This window comes from Monodon monoceros, unplaced genomic scaffold, assembly GCF_005190385.1.
Source record: "Monodon monoceros isolate NGI ecotype Baffin Bay Population unplaced genomic scaffold, NGI_Narwhal_1 Super_Scaffold_2, whole genome shotgun sequence".
Lineage (NCBI taxonomy): Eukaryota > Metazoa > Chordata > Mammalia > Artiodactyla > Monodontidae > Monodon > Monodon monoceros.
The window spans coordinates 43,855,667-43,871,556 of NW_021703776.1; the positions used below are offsets into that span (position 1 = coordinate 43,855,667).

At 35.5% G+C, this 15,890-nt stretch overlaps 1 protein-coding gene across 1 annotated transcript in view; it reads right to left on the reverse strand.

Moving 5' to 3' along the window:
• Positions 1-15,890, reverse strand: part of GLCCI1 (glucocorticoid induced 1) — a 108,984-nt gene that overhangs the window by 20,140 nt on the left and 72,954 nt on the right. The window contains exons 4-5 of the mRNA XM_029233050.1: positions 9,847-10,030; positions 4,948-5,100 (exon numbers count right to left, since the gene is read on the reverse strand). Coding sequence (XP_029088883.1) covers positions 4,948-5,100; positions 9,847-10,030 — 337 coding nt within the window. The remainder of the gene's footprint in view (positions 1-4,947; positions 5,101-9,846; positions 10,031-15,890) is intronic.

Below are 15,890 nucleotides of genomic sequence, written 5' to 3' on the forward strand. Positions count from 1 at the left end.
AACAGTGCTGCAATGAACCTTGGGGTACATGTGTCTTTTTGAATTATGGTTTTCTCAGGGTATATTCCCAGTAGTGGGAGTGCTGGGTCATATGGTAGTTCTATTTTTAGTATTTTAAGGAACCTCCATACTGTTCTCCCTAGTGGCTGTATCAATATACATTCCCACCAACAGTGTAGGAGGGTTCCCTTTTCTCCACACCCTCTCCAGCTTTTACTGTTCGTAGATTTTTTGATGGCCATTCTGACCGGTGTGAGATGATACCTCACTGTAGTTTTGATTTGCATTTCTCTAATAATTAGTGATGCTGAGCATCTTTTGACATACTTCTTAGCCATCTGTATGTCTTCTTTGGTGAAATGACCATTTAGGTCTTATGCCCATTTTTTAATTGGGTTGTTTGTTTTTTCGATATTGAGCTCCATGAGCTGTTTGTATATTTTAGAGATTAATCCTTTGACCGTTGCTTCATTCGCAAGTATTTTCTCCCATTCTGAGAGCTGTTTCTTTCTCTTGTTTATGGTTTCCTTTGCTGTGCAAAAACTTTTAAGTTTCATTAGGTCCCATTTGTTTATTTTTGGTTTTATTTTCATTACTCTAGGAAGTGGGTCAAAAAAGATGTGTTTTTCCTATGTTTTCCTCTAAGAGTTTTATAGTGTCTGGTCCTACATTTAGGTCTTTAATCCTTTTGGAGTTTATTTTTGTGTATGGTGTTAGACAGTGTTCTAATTTCATTCTTTTACATGTAGCTGTCCAGTTTTCTCATCACCACTTATTGAAGAGGCTGTCTTTTCTCTATTGTATGTTCTTGCCTCCTTTGTCATAAATTAGGTGACCATATGTGTGTGGATTTATCTCTGGGCTTTCTATCCTGCACCATTGATCTACATTTCTGTTTTTGTGCCAGTACCATACTGTCTTGATTACTGTAGCTTTGTAGTAGAGTTTGAAGTCAGGGATTCCTCCAGCTCCATTTTTCTTTCTCAAGGTTGCTTTGGCTATTCGGGGTCTTTTATGTTTCCGCACAAATTGTAAAATTTTTTGTTCTAATTCTGTGAAGAATGCCATTGGTAGTTTGATAGGGATTGCACTGAATCTGTAGATTGCTTTGGGTAGTATAGTCATTTCACAATATTGATTCTTCCAATCCAAGAACATGGTACATTTCTCCATCTGTTTATGTCATCTTTAATTTCTTTCATCAGTGTTTTATAGTTTTCTGAGTACAAGTTTTCTGCCTCCTTAGGTAGGTTTATTCCTAGGTATTTTGTTCTTTTTGTTGCGATGGTAAATGGGATTGTTTCCTTAATTTCTCTTTCTGATTTTTCCTTGTTAGTGTATAGGAATGCAAGAGATTTCTGTGCATTAATTTTGTATCCTGCAACTTTACCAAATTCATTGCTTAGCTCTAGTAGTTTTCTGGTGGCATCTTTAGGATTTTCTATGTATAGTATCATATCATCAGCAAACAGTGACAGTTTGACTTCTTCTTTTCCAATCTGTATTCCTTTTATTTTTCTTCTCTGATTGTCGTGGCTAGGACTTCAAAACTATGTTGAATAAGAGTGGCAAGAGTGGACATCCTTGTCTTGTTCCTGATCTTAGTGGAAATGCTTTCAGTTTTTTACCATTGAGTATGATGTTTGCTGTGGGTTTATCATATATGGCCTTTATTATGTTGAGGTAGTTTCCCTCTATGCCCGTTTTCTGGAGCGTTTTTATCGTAAATGGTGTTGACTTTTGTTAAAAGTTTTTTCTGAGTCTATTGAGATGACCATATGGTTTTTCTCCTTCGGTTTGTTAATGTGGTGTTTCACATTGATTGATTTGCATATACTGAAGAATCCTTGCATTCCTGGGATAAATCCCACTTGATCATGGTGTATGATCCTTTTAATGTGCTCTTGGATTCTGTTTGCTAGTATGTTTTTGAGGATTTTTGCATCTATGTTCATCAGTGATATTGGCCTGCAGTTTTCTTTCTTTGTGACATCTTTGTCTGGTTTTGGTATCAGGGTGATGGTGGTTTTGTGGAATGAATTTGGGAGTGTTCCTCGCTCTGCAATTTTTGGAAGAGTTTGAGAAGGATCAGCATTAGCTCTTCTCTAAATGCTTTATAGAACTTGCCTAAGAAGCCATCTGGTCCTGGACTTTTGTTTGTTGGAAGATTTTTAATTACAGTTTCAATTTCATTACTTGTTTATATTTTCTAATTCTTCCTGGTTCAGTCTTGGAAAATTGTCCCTTTCCAAGAATTGTCCATTTCTTCCAGCTTGTCCATTTTATTGGCATATAATTGTCTGTAGTAGTCTCTTATAATCCTTTGTATTTCTGCAGTGTCAGTTGTGATTTCTCCTTTTTCATTTCTAATTTTATTGATCTGTATCCTCTCCCTTTTTTTCTTGATGAGTCTTGCCTAAAGGTTTATCAATTTTGGTTATCTTCTCAAAGAACCAACTTTTAGTTTCATTGATCTTTGCTATTATTTTCTTCATTTCTATTTCATTTATTTCTTCTCTGATCTTTGTGATTTCTTTCCTTCTACTGACTCTGGGTTTTCTTTGTTCTTGTTTCTCTAGTTGCTTTAGGTGTAAGGTTAGATTGTTTATTTGAGATTTTTCTTGGTTCTTGAGGTGAGATTGAATTGCTATAAACTTGCCTCTTAGAAGTGCTTTTGTTGCATCCCGTAGATTTTGGATCACTGTGTTTTTGTTGTCATTTGTTTCTATGTATTTTTAAATTTCTTCTTAGATTTCTTCAGTGATCTCTTGGTTATTTAGTAGCGTACTGTTTAGCCTCCATGTATTTGTGTTTTTTAGAGTTTTTTTCCTGTAACTGATTTCCAGTCTCATAGTGTTGTAGTCAGAAAAGATGCTTGATATGATTTCAATTTTCTTAAATTTTCTGAGGCTTGTGACCCAAGACGTGATCTATCCTGGAGAATGTTCTGTGTGCACGTGAGAAGAAAGTGTGTTCAAGCAGAACTATGTTACTAAGTTTCATCTTCTAGTACAGTTTTGCTTAGCAGTTCTTAAAAAATTAGCAAATATGTGTCTGATTATCTCATCCTCAAAAAATTAGACCAATTTTACTTCCTTACATTACTGTTCTTAAATGTTACTTAATGTATAAAGGAAACATTTTAATGGTATACACAGCTAAGCTAAGAGACATCACAATTTCCAAAGGGTTCTTTTTTGGCCTAATGAATATAACATAAAAATTTAACTCTAGGAAGAGTAAAATGGCACAACCTTTTGGGATGGTAATTTTAGCAATATTCATCAAAATTTAAAACGTGCAAATGCTTTGACCCAGCAGTTTCACAGCCAGGGAACTGTCTGCCAAGAGTACGCTATGTTTTCTAAAGCTCTGCTTATGATGACTGAAAACAATCTAAATGCCCATCAGTAGGGGACTTTTAAATTATGGTACCTTCATATAGTGATTCAGTATATATTAGCATACATACACATATTTGGAAGTATATACAATAAACTGTGATTAATGCTTATATCTGCTAAGCAATATTCAGAGTTGGAAAAAGTTTCTTTTTCAATTTTATAAATATAAAATTGAACTGTGTGAATTTTGAGATGAACTCTAAATCAGTTTTAAAATCTACACATTATCTGAAGGAATTAGATACACATTTGACATAAATTAAATCATATTTTAGTTCTAAAAAGCCATCAGATAGATAATTAAGCCAAATGGTACTTGATGTTTTCTTTTGTTGAGTATAGCTTTAAAATGCGGTCAAATATAAGTTCATATGCAGGAGTGTCCAGATTTCTTTTCTGGGACAGAGGTAATTTATAAAGTATTTTTGATTAATTCAAATGGATCAGAGACCTAAATATAAGAGAAAGCTAAAACCATAAAACTCTTAGAAGAAAACACAAGAATAAATCATTGTGACCTTAGATTAGGCAATCTTTTAGATATGACCCAAAAGAAAATGAAAAGTGAAAAGACAACCCACAGAATGAGAGATATTTTCAAATCATATATCGAATAAGGGATTTTTATCTAGAAGGTAAGAACTTTATAAAGACCTTTTACCAATTAGTAAAAAGACAACCTAATTTTGAAATGGGCAAAGCATCTAAATAGACAGTTTTCCAAAGAAGATATATAAATGGTCAACACCATGATGAGATACCACTTCACATCCACTAGAATGGCTACAATAAAAAAGACACATAATTACAAGTGTTGCTGAAGATGGAGAAATTGGAAGCTTCATACACAGCCAGTGGGGATGTAACATGGTACAGTGCAGCCACTTTGGAAAGTAGTCCGGCAGTTTCTCAAAAGGTTAAACAGAGTTACCATACAAGCAGTTCCACTCATGGGTATATACTCAACAGAAATGAAAACATCATGTTCACACAAAAACTTGTATATAAACTTCATAGCAGCATTACTCATAATAGCCAAAAAGTAGAAACAATGGAAATGTTTATCAGTTAATGACTGGATAATAAAATCTGTATGATTGAATATTATTTGGCAATAAAAAGGAATGAAGTACTGATACATATTACACTACAGGTGAACCTTAAAACCATTATGCTCAGTGAAAAACACCTGTTACAAAGGCCATATATTGCATGACTGCATTTATATGAAATGTCTACAACAGGCCAATTCATAGATGGAGAAAGTAGATTAGTTGTTGCCTCACTGGAGGAAGATAAGAGATGACTGCTAAAGGGTATGGAGTTTCTTTTTGGGGTGATGAAAAAGCTGTAAAGTTGACTGCAGCATTGGTTGTACAACTCTGTGAATATGCTAAAAACCACTGACCTGTATACTTTAAATTGGTAAACTGTATGGTATGTGACTTATATCTAATAAAGCTGTAACTCCCCAAAAAAAGACTTTTGAGACAGTCCACAATATTAAGGAAAAAAGTGACTCAAACATCCCACGTAACCTTACCTTGGACACTTCCTCTTTCCCGTTATTTTCTTTAATGAATACCTTTTCTAATTCAGGACTTATTCCTTCTACATTGCAGGGCACACGTGAAACAGATGATTTTGGCACTGATGCATTTGACAGTGGCATAGGGACTGATCTTGATCCAGTAGCCTACAAAACAGAAGATAAGGTATTATCAAATTATTTGTGGCCAAAGAAATCGAGAACTAAAGAGCATGGTAAATCTTAAAAGAGAAACTCAAGGAGCAGAGTTATTTTGAAATTTCAAATACAATATAAATTCAGATACACATACTGCAGTTTCGGTTCCAAAGTAAGGAAGTAAGGTAAAAATTACAGAGTCAAAGTAATCCTTTATGTAAGTATAAAGGTATGATTGTAAACTGTACACACTTTTCCAGTAGAATGGCAGAAATCGAGTGTCCTCTGTGCTGTTTAATTTTTTTTCTTTTTTGTTTTTACTGGAAAAGCATAGTTGAAATCATGTAAGTTAAGTGTATCACGTGACACTTCAGCTCTGCTCTGTGCCTGTGTATGTGTTTAAAAGATTTGTTCCCTGCACTGTGACGATTACCTTCTAGTATTTTTCATTTCCATTTTATCAACCATTTAAGAAAGGCTTTTGGATTACTAAGTAGTTTGGCAACAATATCATGTTAAGTTCAGTAACACTCACTTAACAACTATAAGGTTGCTTTCAAAAGTCCTTTGGAGGAGTTGTCAAAACTTAACCACCTCTCATAGCTGTCCTGCAGGAGGTACCACAAAGTGTAAGACAAGCCTTTTGATGCTCAAGGAACTTAAAGAGCAGAAAGGAAATAAGAAAAATAAAGATGAACAAGGTAAAAAAAAACAGTATATGATCTCTACCTTATTCTGAATGATTAAAGTTGATATATATGATTCATAATGAGGTAGACAGCTAGTCATTGATTAAATGAATAATATATTTCCCATACTCAGTGCGGTGCTCCTGCCATCTGTAAACTGCTGCCCACGAATGTCCTTTGTCTCATTATTAATGCATGAGCTTTTTTCATATTAAAGTTGTAACTCTTTGTCATACATTTACTGTTTACTTTAGTATGAAATATCTTTCAGTACTTTTATGGTTTTTCATATTTAAATATTTAACCTACCGTGATTTATTTTTGTGTATGTTATGAAATAGTATTTTTTCCCACATAGCAATCAAACTGCCCCAACATTTCTTTATGGATTCTGTATTTGATTTCCTTGAGTTGTTACTTGATAATCCCTATACAGAGCTCCACTTTAACTGCTATAACTTTATAGCAGTTACATTTTGCATTTTGGTATCCTATAGGGAAAGCCTTTTCAAATTTTCTTTTTAACTGGCATTACTTTTCCATATTACCTTTGAAAATAACTTTTAAAGTAATAAAACAATTCCTTTTACATTTCCATTGGAACTCAATTTGTATGTTAATTTTGGGCAAATTACTATTTGAAAAATATTGAGTCTTCCCATGCATGAATGACTTCCCATTTGTCTCTATTTTATATTTCATATCCTCAATAAAGTCTTATAGTTTGCATATTTCTTTTAAGCCTAGGCATTTTATATTTTTTATTATATATATACTAACATGTTATTGCTAGTTGTAACATAATAAGAAATATGTACTTGGTTTCTACCCCTGGTTCCTGACAGAGTTCCTAAAATCTTATAATTTCCTGAGGGACAGGGGCACTAGGAGCATCTTTTGTTCCAATATTTGATTTCTGACACCAGTCCTGACACATAGCTCCTAAATCCCTTGGAATTTCCTGGGAGATAGGACCAAGAGTTTTTTGTTCTAATGAGGCGACTCTTGGTGGGTTCCTGAATAGGTTCCAAATGGGGGGGCTGGTCACTAGAAAGAAGCCATGATTAGAAGCTTGGAACTTCCAGTCCAACCCCCATCCCCCTCATCCTCTGGTGAGGAGAGGGGCTGGAGACTGAGTTAATAATTAATCATACCTATGTGATGAAGCCTCCCAAAACATCCCTACACTACGGGTTCAGAGAGCTTCCAGGTTGGTGAACACACATCCATATATACCAGAAGGGTGGCACACCCCAACTCCATGCGAGCAGAAGCTCTTGCACGTGACTTACTTACAGACCTTGCCCTGTGCACCTCTTCATCCTGCTGTTCATCTGTATGTATCCTTTATTATATCCTTTGTAATAAACAAGGAAATGTGTTTCCCTGAGTTCTTTGAGCAGTTACAGCAAGTTACTGAACCTGAAGAAGGGGCTGTGGGAATCCCTTCTTTATAGCCAGTAGGTCAAAAGTACAATGACAATCTGGACCTTTCAACTGGCATCTGAAGAGGGGCAGTTTTGTGGGGCGGGGAGTCCTTCACCTGTGAGGTCTGTGCTAACTCCACGTAGTTAGTGTTATAACTGAATTGGAGGACACTTGGTTGGTGTCTGGCGAGTCGGAGAATTGGTTGGTATGGGAAAAAAATCTCACACATTTGGTGTCAGGAATATTATAAGCAGAGGAAAACAGTAGTTTACCTTTACTAGTATAGGAGAAAACAACTGATTTTTATATGTTTACATTTTATCTGATCATTAAGTTCTCAGTTTTTCTCCTTTTTATTGTGAAAAATTATAATCATAAATATAATTAAACAGAATAGTATAATGAACACTCAGGTACACGTCATCCAGTTCCAAAACTTATCAACATTTTCTAACTTTATTTCATCTAAACATCCACCACTTGTTTTTGTTCTTTGAGTATATTAAAGCACATTCTAGACTTCATATTTCATCTACAACTATTCCAGTAGGTATAGCAAAAGATAATAATAATAATTATTATTTTTTTTTGCGGTACGCAGGCCTCTCACTGTTGTGGCATCTCCCATTGCGGAGCATAGGCTCCGGACGCGCAGGCTCAGCGGCCATGGCTCACGGGCCCAGCCGCTCTGCAGCATGTGGGATCTTCCCGGACCGGGGCATGAACCCGTGTCCCCTACATTGGCTGGCAGACTCTCAACCACTGCGCCACCAGGGAAGCCCAAAAGATAATTATTTTTAAACATAACTACAATGCCAAAAAATTCAATGTAAATTGGGAATAAGTGTATAAATTTTTTCTGTTAAATCAATATGTCAATAGATATACTATAAATGCATTGGGCTCTTACAGAAAAGGTGTTTGAAATAAACAGAATAAGAATAATATATTAATTCTTCCAGATTAAGAAGAAAAAGTAAGGCATATGTGAATTTTCTCTTGAAATGTCTGAGGCTTGCTTGCCAACTACATGTTTGTTTTACAGCTTTGATGAGGTATAACTGACATACAATAAAATCCTCCCATTTTAAGTATGTAGCTCATTGAGCTTTGTAAATATATAGTCATCCAATTATCAGTATAATCACATTTTAGAAACTTCTATCATCCAAAAAATTCCTCTAGGGCTTTTCTACAGTCAATTCCCACCGCTAATACTTTGCATCATTTTGCTTTTTTGAGGATTTAATGTAATGAATCATATAGTATGTAGCCTTTTGCTTCTGACTTCTTTCACTTGCCATGATGTTTTTGAGATTCAACCATGTTGTTGTAAGTACCAGTAGTTCCTTCCTTTTTACTGCTGAATAGTATTACACTATATGGATGTATGAAGGGCTGTTTATCCATTCACCAGTTCATGGATATTTGTTGGTTTCCATTTTTTGACTCTTATAGATACTGCTGCCATGAACAATGATATACAAGTCACTGTCTGGACATATGTTTTTATTTCTTGTGGACAGATACCAAAGAGTGGAATTCCTGGGCTATATGGTCGGTGTATGTTTAATTTCTTAAGAAAATGCCCAACTTCTTTCCAAAGTAGCTGTACCATTTTGTGTTGCCACCAGCAATGTGTGGCTGTTCTGGTTGCCTCACATCCTTATCAACACTTGGTATTGTCAATATCTTCCATTTTAGCCATCCTATCATTAGTTTTTTAATAGTTTAGTAAATTCACTTTGATTTTCTAAATATACAACAATATCGTATGCACATAGTGATAACATTTCTTACTGCTCTGTCTAGAACCTCCAAACTACTAGCAAATAACATCAATAATTACAGACATCTATGACTTCATTTTTATTTTAACAGAAATACTTCCAGTATTTTATTGTTAGGATCTAACTACATTTGCAGTTAGTCCCATTAGGAAGTGTCCTATTTTAGGATAAGTTTTTATCACATATGGATACTGAGTTTTTATCAAGTGTTATTATGTTATTCAGCATCTACTTTGACTTTCTGATGCAATGAACTAACCTAATACATTTCCTAATGTTGAATTATCCTTACATTTGTGAAACAACCCCTAATTAGATTTTTTTGATACACTACTTGGGTTTCTCCTGCTATATTGACTATATTTTATTTACTAAAATTTACATTAATATTTGTAAGTAAATTTGGCCTAGAATAGCATTTCCCGAAGTTTGTTCCATGGGGATGTGAGTACATGTTTGGGGTGGGGGTGGGAGGACAAAAAAACGAATTCTCAATTTCTTCCTAAGTCAGATAGGGGTAAAATATATCAAGAGACACAGAGAGAGATGGGTTAAGGTACTATTAGGAAGATTAAATAAGATAATGCCCAGAGTTGCTTAGTAAGTGAATAAGCTAGGATTTCAGCCCAGGCCAGTAACAGTCATCCTTGTGACCACTACACTCTGTTATGTCTGTTATTAAAAGATTACACATATGGCTAAAACAAAAACTTCTTAAAACAAACATTGTAATGTAAAAGAGCTAGAGATTTACATTAATTTTTTTTTTAATCCTAAAATGATGGGTTCTCCTTTATAATGAACCCTTTAAAAGGAATTATTCCAATCTGGACAAGAAGTTAGCCTACCTGAGTGTGACTGATTGCTATATGGTTGCCATGGAGAGGTGACTGACGATCCTTCTCTTTACTGTGCCGACTGCTCTGCTTACTACGTTGTAGTTGCTGCCTCAGTTTGGCAATCTGCTTTGGGGAGAAGGGATGAGAAGCAAGAAGAGAACAGAAGTGAATACCAAGCTTTAAGTATTTATTTCTTTAATTTTAGATGTAAAAAATAAAGTTTTTATCAAAGATTTCAAGAAGAGACAATATTTCACTACAGTGATTTATTCTCCAAGTTTTAATAATTAAAACTATTGAAAATAAGAAATAAATATATGCTACAAATGCTTCACTTATACGATTTAAATATTGTCGGTAAATACATAGACTAAATTTCCCCAGATTATTTCATATTTTACCTTTGTAACACCAGAAACATCTTCCCCTTTAAACACTTATTTCTAAGATGAAAAACTAGTATTTCACATGCCTATTGATTAAAGTCAAACCCAATCTCTTAATATAGGGACCTCATTAAGTTTTTAAGTTCCCATTTTATATAAACAAAATGGATCTGGTAGACCAATTACTAAACACTTTAAAATTGTAAATCCCATGGTGTAAATCGTATGGCATTTAGCATTAGTTACTTGTTAGTATTTAATATCTTACTATTATATTACTCTTAGTCACAAAATCTTTATTTTCCAGCTTTATTGAAACATAAATGACATATAACATTGTGTAAGTTTAAGGTGTACAGTTTTTTAAAAAAATAAATTTATTTATTTTTGGCTGCACTGGGTCTTCATTGCTGCAGACGGGCTTTCTCTAGCTGCAGCGAGTGGGGGCTACTCTTCATTGCAGTGTCTTCCCTTGTTGCCGTGCATGGGCTCTAGGGTGCACAGGCTTCAGTAGTTGTGGCATGTGGGCTCAGTAGTTGTGGCTCACGGGCTCTAGAGCGCAGGCTCAGTAGTTGTGGCGCATGGGCTTAGTTGCTCTGCTGCATGTGGGATCTTCACAGACCAGGGATTGAACCTGTGTCCCCTGCACTGGCAGGCGGATTCTTAACCACTGCACTACTGGGTAAGTCCCTGTACAACGTGTTGATTTGACGCTATTATATATTGCAAAATGACACCACTGTAGCATAAGTTAATACCTCCATCCCATTACATAATTACCATTTCTCTTTGGGGGTGAAAACATTTGAGATCTACTCTCTTAGCAACTTTCAAGTATATATAATACAGTATTATTAACTATAATCAAAATTCTGAACATTAGATCCCCAGAGCTTACTCATCTTATAATTGGAAGTATGTACCCTTTGACCACTCCCCTTTACCCTCCAGTCTAGCAACCACCACTCTACGCTCAGTTTCTATGAGTTTAGCTTTTCTTAGATCCCACAAACAAGGGATACCATACAGTATTTGTCTTTCTTTGTCTGACTTATTTCACTTAGCATAATGCCCTCAAGGTTCATCAATGTTGTTTACAAATGGCAGGATTTCCTTCTTTCTCATTGATGAATGTATGTACCACATCTTCTTTATCCACTTCTCCATTGACAGATACTTGGCTACAGTGACACAACTTTTTCCAAAACAAATATAACTTAGGAGTGTATTCTCCTAAATGGAACTGTAAAACTCCCAGACTTAAGGCTTAAGAGAAAAGTCATTTCTACAATATGGCTTGGAATTCATTAAACTATTAACATATTTTAGGTGCTATATAATCTTCTTAAACTGTGCTAGACCTGAAGTAAAATATACCTCAGCATTTTCAAAGGGAATCACTAGCAATTTGGGGGAAGTTACTTAATATTGGTATTACTTTCCTTGTAGAAAAGATGACATTAATCAATTAATAGGTACTCCTTGAACACATACAGTGAGCTCAGTTTTATGTTACCTACTAGGCAAAGTGCAAATACAAAGTAAAGTGTGTAAAATATATTGATTTCCTCAAAGAGATGTTTAGCAAAATGCTTACTTGGAATAACCGTGGCAATGAAAAGCAAAATAGTTGCTATTAAAGCCTGTTAATGGTCAAGGGGAAATGTATATAGGTTGCTGGGAAAACTTACAAACAGAAGAGAAGCAGCATGGAAGAAAATAAAGCACCTAAAAGAGTAATCTATACCCTTTTTAAAAAATAAGATCCTCTAGTTTTTTGAAACTCTTTGTAGCTTATGGACATCCCATACAATTTCCTTGCAAAGATATATAAATAAGATTATCTATGTTAATATTTGTGTTCCTTGCTCTCTGTTGAAATGACATCGTTTTCTTCTAGAGAACATTAATTTTCATGAGAAAAGGAATCAAAATTAGTAGGTAATCATTATAAATCAAGAGAGATTATACTCTATGATAAAAATAAACAGAATTTCAAATTGTACAAGTTATTTAATTAGGATGGGGGTATAAAATTAAGTGTTTTCTGAATATTAATGATGTTTCAGTGGTTTTTCAAAACTGGCAAGAGCTTGTAGAGAAGAGCCCATAATGCTTACAGATTAATCAAAGCAATTTGTACTTTTTAATTTTTAAAAATAATCTTTAAAAATAAACAAACAAAAATAATCTGAAAATTGATCAATCCTAATCACTCTTTTTAAAGGCCTTCGAGATATCATATTAAGCCGGAAAAGTTTTTGTTCTAAATAGCTTTACCAAACTCCCGAAAACAAAAAGCATACATAATGGTACACACCTTACTTTGCTTGGAATATCAGCTTAAACTATGCAACCTTATAGTTTCCACACAATACTGTTTATCTTTGTTTTTTTTTTTTTTTTTTTGGCGGTACGCGGGCCTCTCACTGTTGTGGCCTCTCCCGTTGCGGAGCACAGGCTCCGGACGCGCAGGCTCAGCGGCCATGGCTCACGGGTCCAGCCACTCCGCAGCATGTCGGATCTTCCCAGACCGGGGCACGAACCCGTGTCCCCTGAATCGGCAGGGGGACTCTCAACCACTGCGCCACCAGGGAAGCCCTAATACTGTTTATCTTTGGATTATAACATAGTTCTGCTTTTGTTTACAACTTAGAAGAGATCAGAGTAAAAAGGAAGCCCATCTTAATATATATACTCAAAACATTACAACTCTTACTCAAGAACCATGTAAAATGAAAATAAGATATAGGGCTTCCGAAGCCATCTCTTCTCCCTAAGTTCAGTACCAGTAGACAGTAGACACAAAGGTATCTCTGGGAGGAAGGGGCAGAAGGAGTTGTAATTTCCACCCTACACTCACACACCCCTCCCATCTCATCCGTAGTTCCAAACCTCTGCCTAAGACAACCTCTCTAATCAATCCCATGTTCCAATGCATCACACAAAGCTCTTGGTCCTCACTTCGGTGGGCCTACCCACCCTAGTTACTACAATGAAATGCCCATACAACCTTCCTTTACAAAGGGAACCCTAAGTTATACTGACTGGATTTCTTAAACTATAGATGAATCTTACTTGTGTTTCTAAATATTCATTAGCAATGCTGTGGCCTTAAGGAAAAAATTAAGAATGGACTTTGAGGGTATTATACTAAGTGAAATAAGTCAGACAAAGAAAGGCAAATACTGTATGATCTCACTCATATATGGAATCTGAAAAAACAAAAACAAAACCAACTCACAGAACCAGAGAACAGGGTCTGGTGGGGGGCAGAAAATGGGTGAGGGTGGTTCAAAGGGTACAAGCGTCTGGTTATAAGATGAGTAAGTTCTGGGGATGTAATGTAAAGCACAGTGACTCTAGATAATAATACTCTATAGTATATTTGACAGTTGCTATGAAAATAGATCTTAAAAGTTCTCCACATACACAAAAATTATAAAAATGTTGAGGTGATGGATGTGTTAACTAACCTTCTCGTGGTAATAACTTTACAATATATACATATATCAAATCATTATGTTGTATATACCTTAAGCTTATATAATGCTATATGTCAATTATATCTCAATGAAGCTTAAAGAAAAAAAATTAAGAGGGAAGGAGATAGGAGCATTCTTTAAACATGAAAGGGGTCCCAGGCACGTGAGCTCCAAAGTTTAAAAAAGTTAGGGACTAAGTAAGCCTGGGTCACAAAGAAGAAATAATATTGTAGAGAGAAGAATTAGCATAAATACAAAGAAATGACTAAAATATTTGTGGAATTAGATGAAGAAAAATCAGAGACTGGCCCCACTGAAAAGCTAAGAACTAGGAACACATTTCACTGTAAATTTTTGGAAACCTGATAACATCACCCTTGTTTATTTGCTATTTTTGTCCTGTTAGTTTCCCCCACTATTGTTAACATTTAAAAACAGGAAAAAAGGGCTTCCCTGGTAGGGCAGTGGTTAAGAATCTGCCTGCCAATGCAGGGGACACAGGTTCGAGCCCTGGTCCAGGAAGATCCCACATGCTGCGGAGCAACTAAGCCCGTGCACCACAAGTACTAAGCCTGTGTTCTACAGCCCACGAACCACAACTACTGAAGCCCGTGTCCCGCAACTACTGAAGCCCGCGCCTAGAGCCCATGCTCCGCAACGAGAAGCCACCGCAATGAGAAGCCCGCGCACCACAACGAAGAGTAGCCGCTGCTCATCACAACTAGAGAAAGCCCACGCGCAGCAACAAAGACCCAACGCAGCCAAAAATAAATAAATAATTAATTTAAAATAATAATAAAAATAAAAACAGAAAAAAACTAAACTCTGAGCCTCAAAAGACTGGTTGAGTACTTTTGCCTCAGGTAGTGAAAGGGAGGGAGGGTAATATTTCTCAGAATGAATTCTATAGTAGGCCAAGGAACTGAGACATCTTAAACAGACTAAGTGGCTGCAGTAGGAAGGGAAGCAGAATCCTGGGGCTTTTGAAAGAGGAAAATAAAAAGTGAGAAGAGAGCTTGATTAACGCCAGGGATGGCACTTTGTCACATGCATTTATATGAATTCTCTCATTCATTTCTCAATAAAAACATGTGAGATAGGTACTATTATTATCCCCACTTTATAGGTGAGGAAACTGAGAGGTAGGAAGGTTAGCTTGTTGAAAGCCACACAGTTAAGTGGTGAAACATGTATATGAACTTAGGAAGTGGAATTCCAGAGTCTGCTCTCTTAATCACTATTCTGTATTGCCTAAAGGATCAAGTTAATAACTCATAAGGAGAGAAAGAAATCTTACAAAAAGTGAAGACAGACATACAAATGGGAACAACATACAGATTACAATAGTTGAACTGTTAAGAAAAAAGGCCCCCAAACAATTACTAAAGATATTAACCCAACAAATTTTTCTGAAAATCTAGTTTCAGAGGTTATGAATCTCAAGCTGTTATTTCTCTTTTATATGAAAAAAAGAGAACATGTGACAAACTTTAGTGCTTGTAAAGATCTATGTCTCAAAAGAAAGGTTCTGCAGTCTAAAAACAAATTTTACATATTATATCCTTTGACAGTGTTCAAAGGAATTTAAAATGCAACACATTACCTACTCTAATACTAAAAATAAAAATTTAAAACTTCTTTTTGTTTAATATAAATATGAATAATTCATGTTGTTTTCCTGTTTTTCTAATGAAACCCTAATGAAATAAATGCTGTTTATTCAGCCCTCTGATATCCAAATGCACAAACATAGGCATACGTATGCACAAACGTGCATATATAAAGAACACAGATATGTAAGCACATACACATGCACAGGGAGTTGTCACCTGCATGCACATCACCTTTACACATGACCACGGACAGACATGCTTGCCCACATGCAGACTCACACAAGCCCCCACCCCAGTAACAAAGAGAGAGATTTACACAGATCCATTCCCACAAATATAGCTAGCTTTGGGACAATTGTTATACACATAAAATAGTTTTTAATATAGACATGTATTTACCAATAAGGCATATGTGTCAACAGAGGAATGATGACAACAATATCAGACTAACATTTAAAGAACACTTGGTCCATAAACCCACTAGATTCCACAGATATATTGTAACTGTTTTACAGATGAGGAAACACTTTGAAAAATAAAGTACCTTTCCCAAGGTGACACAGCTAATA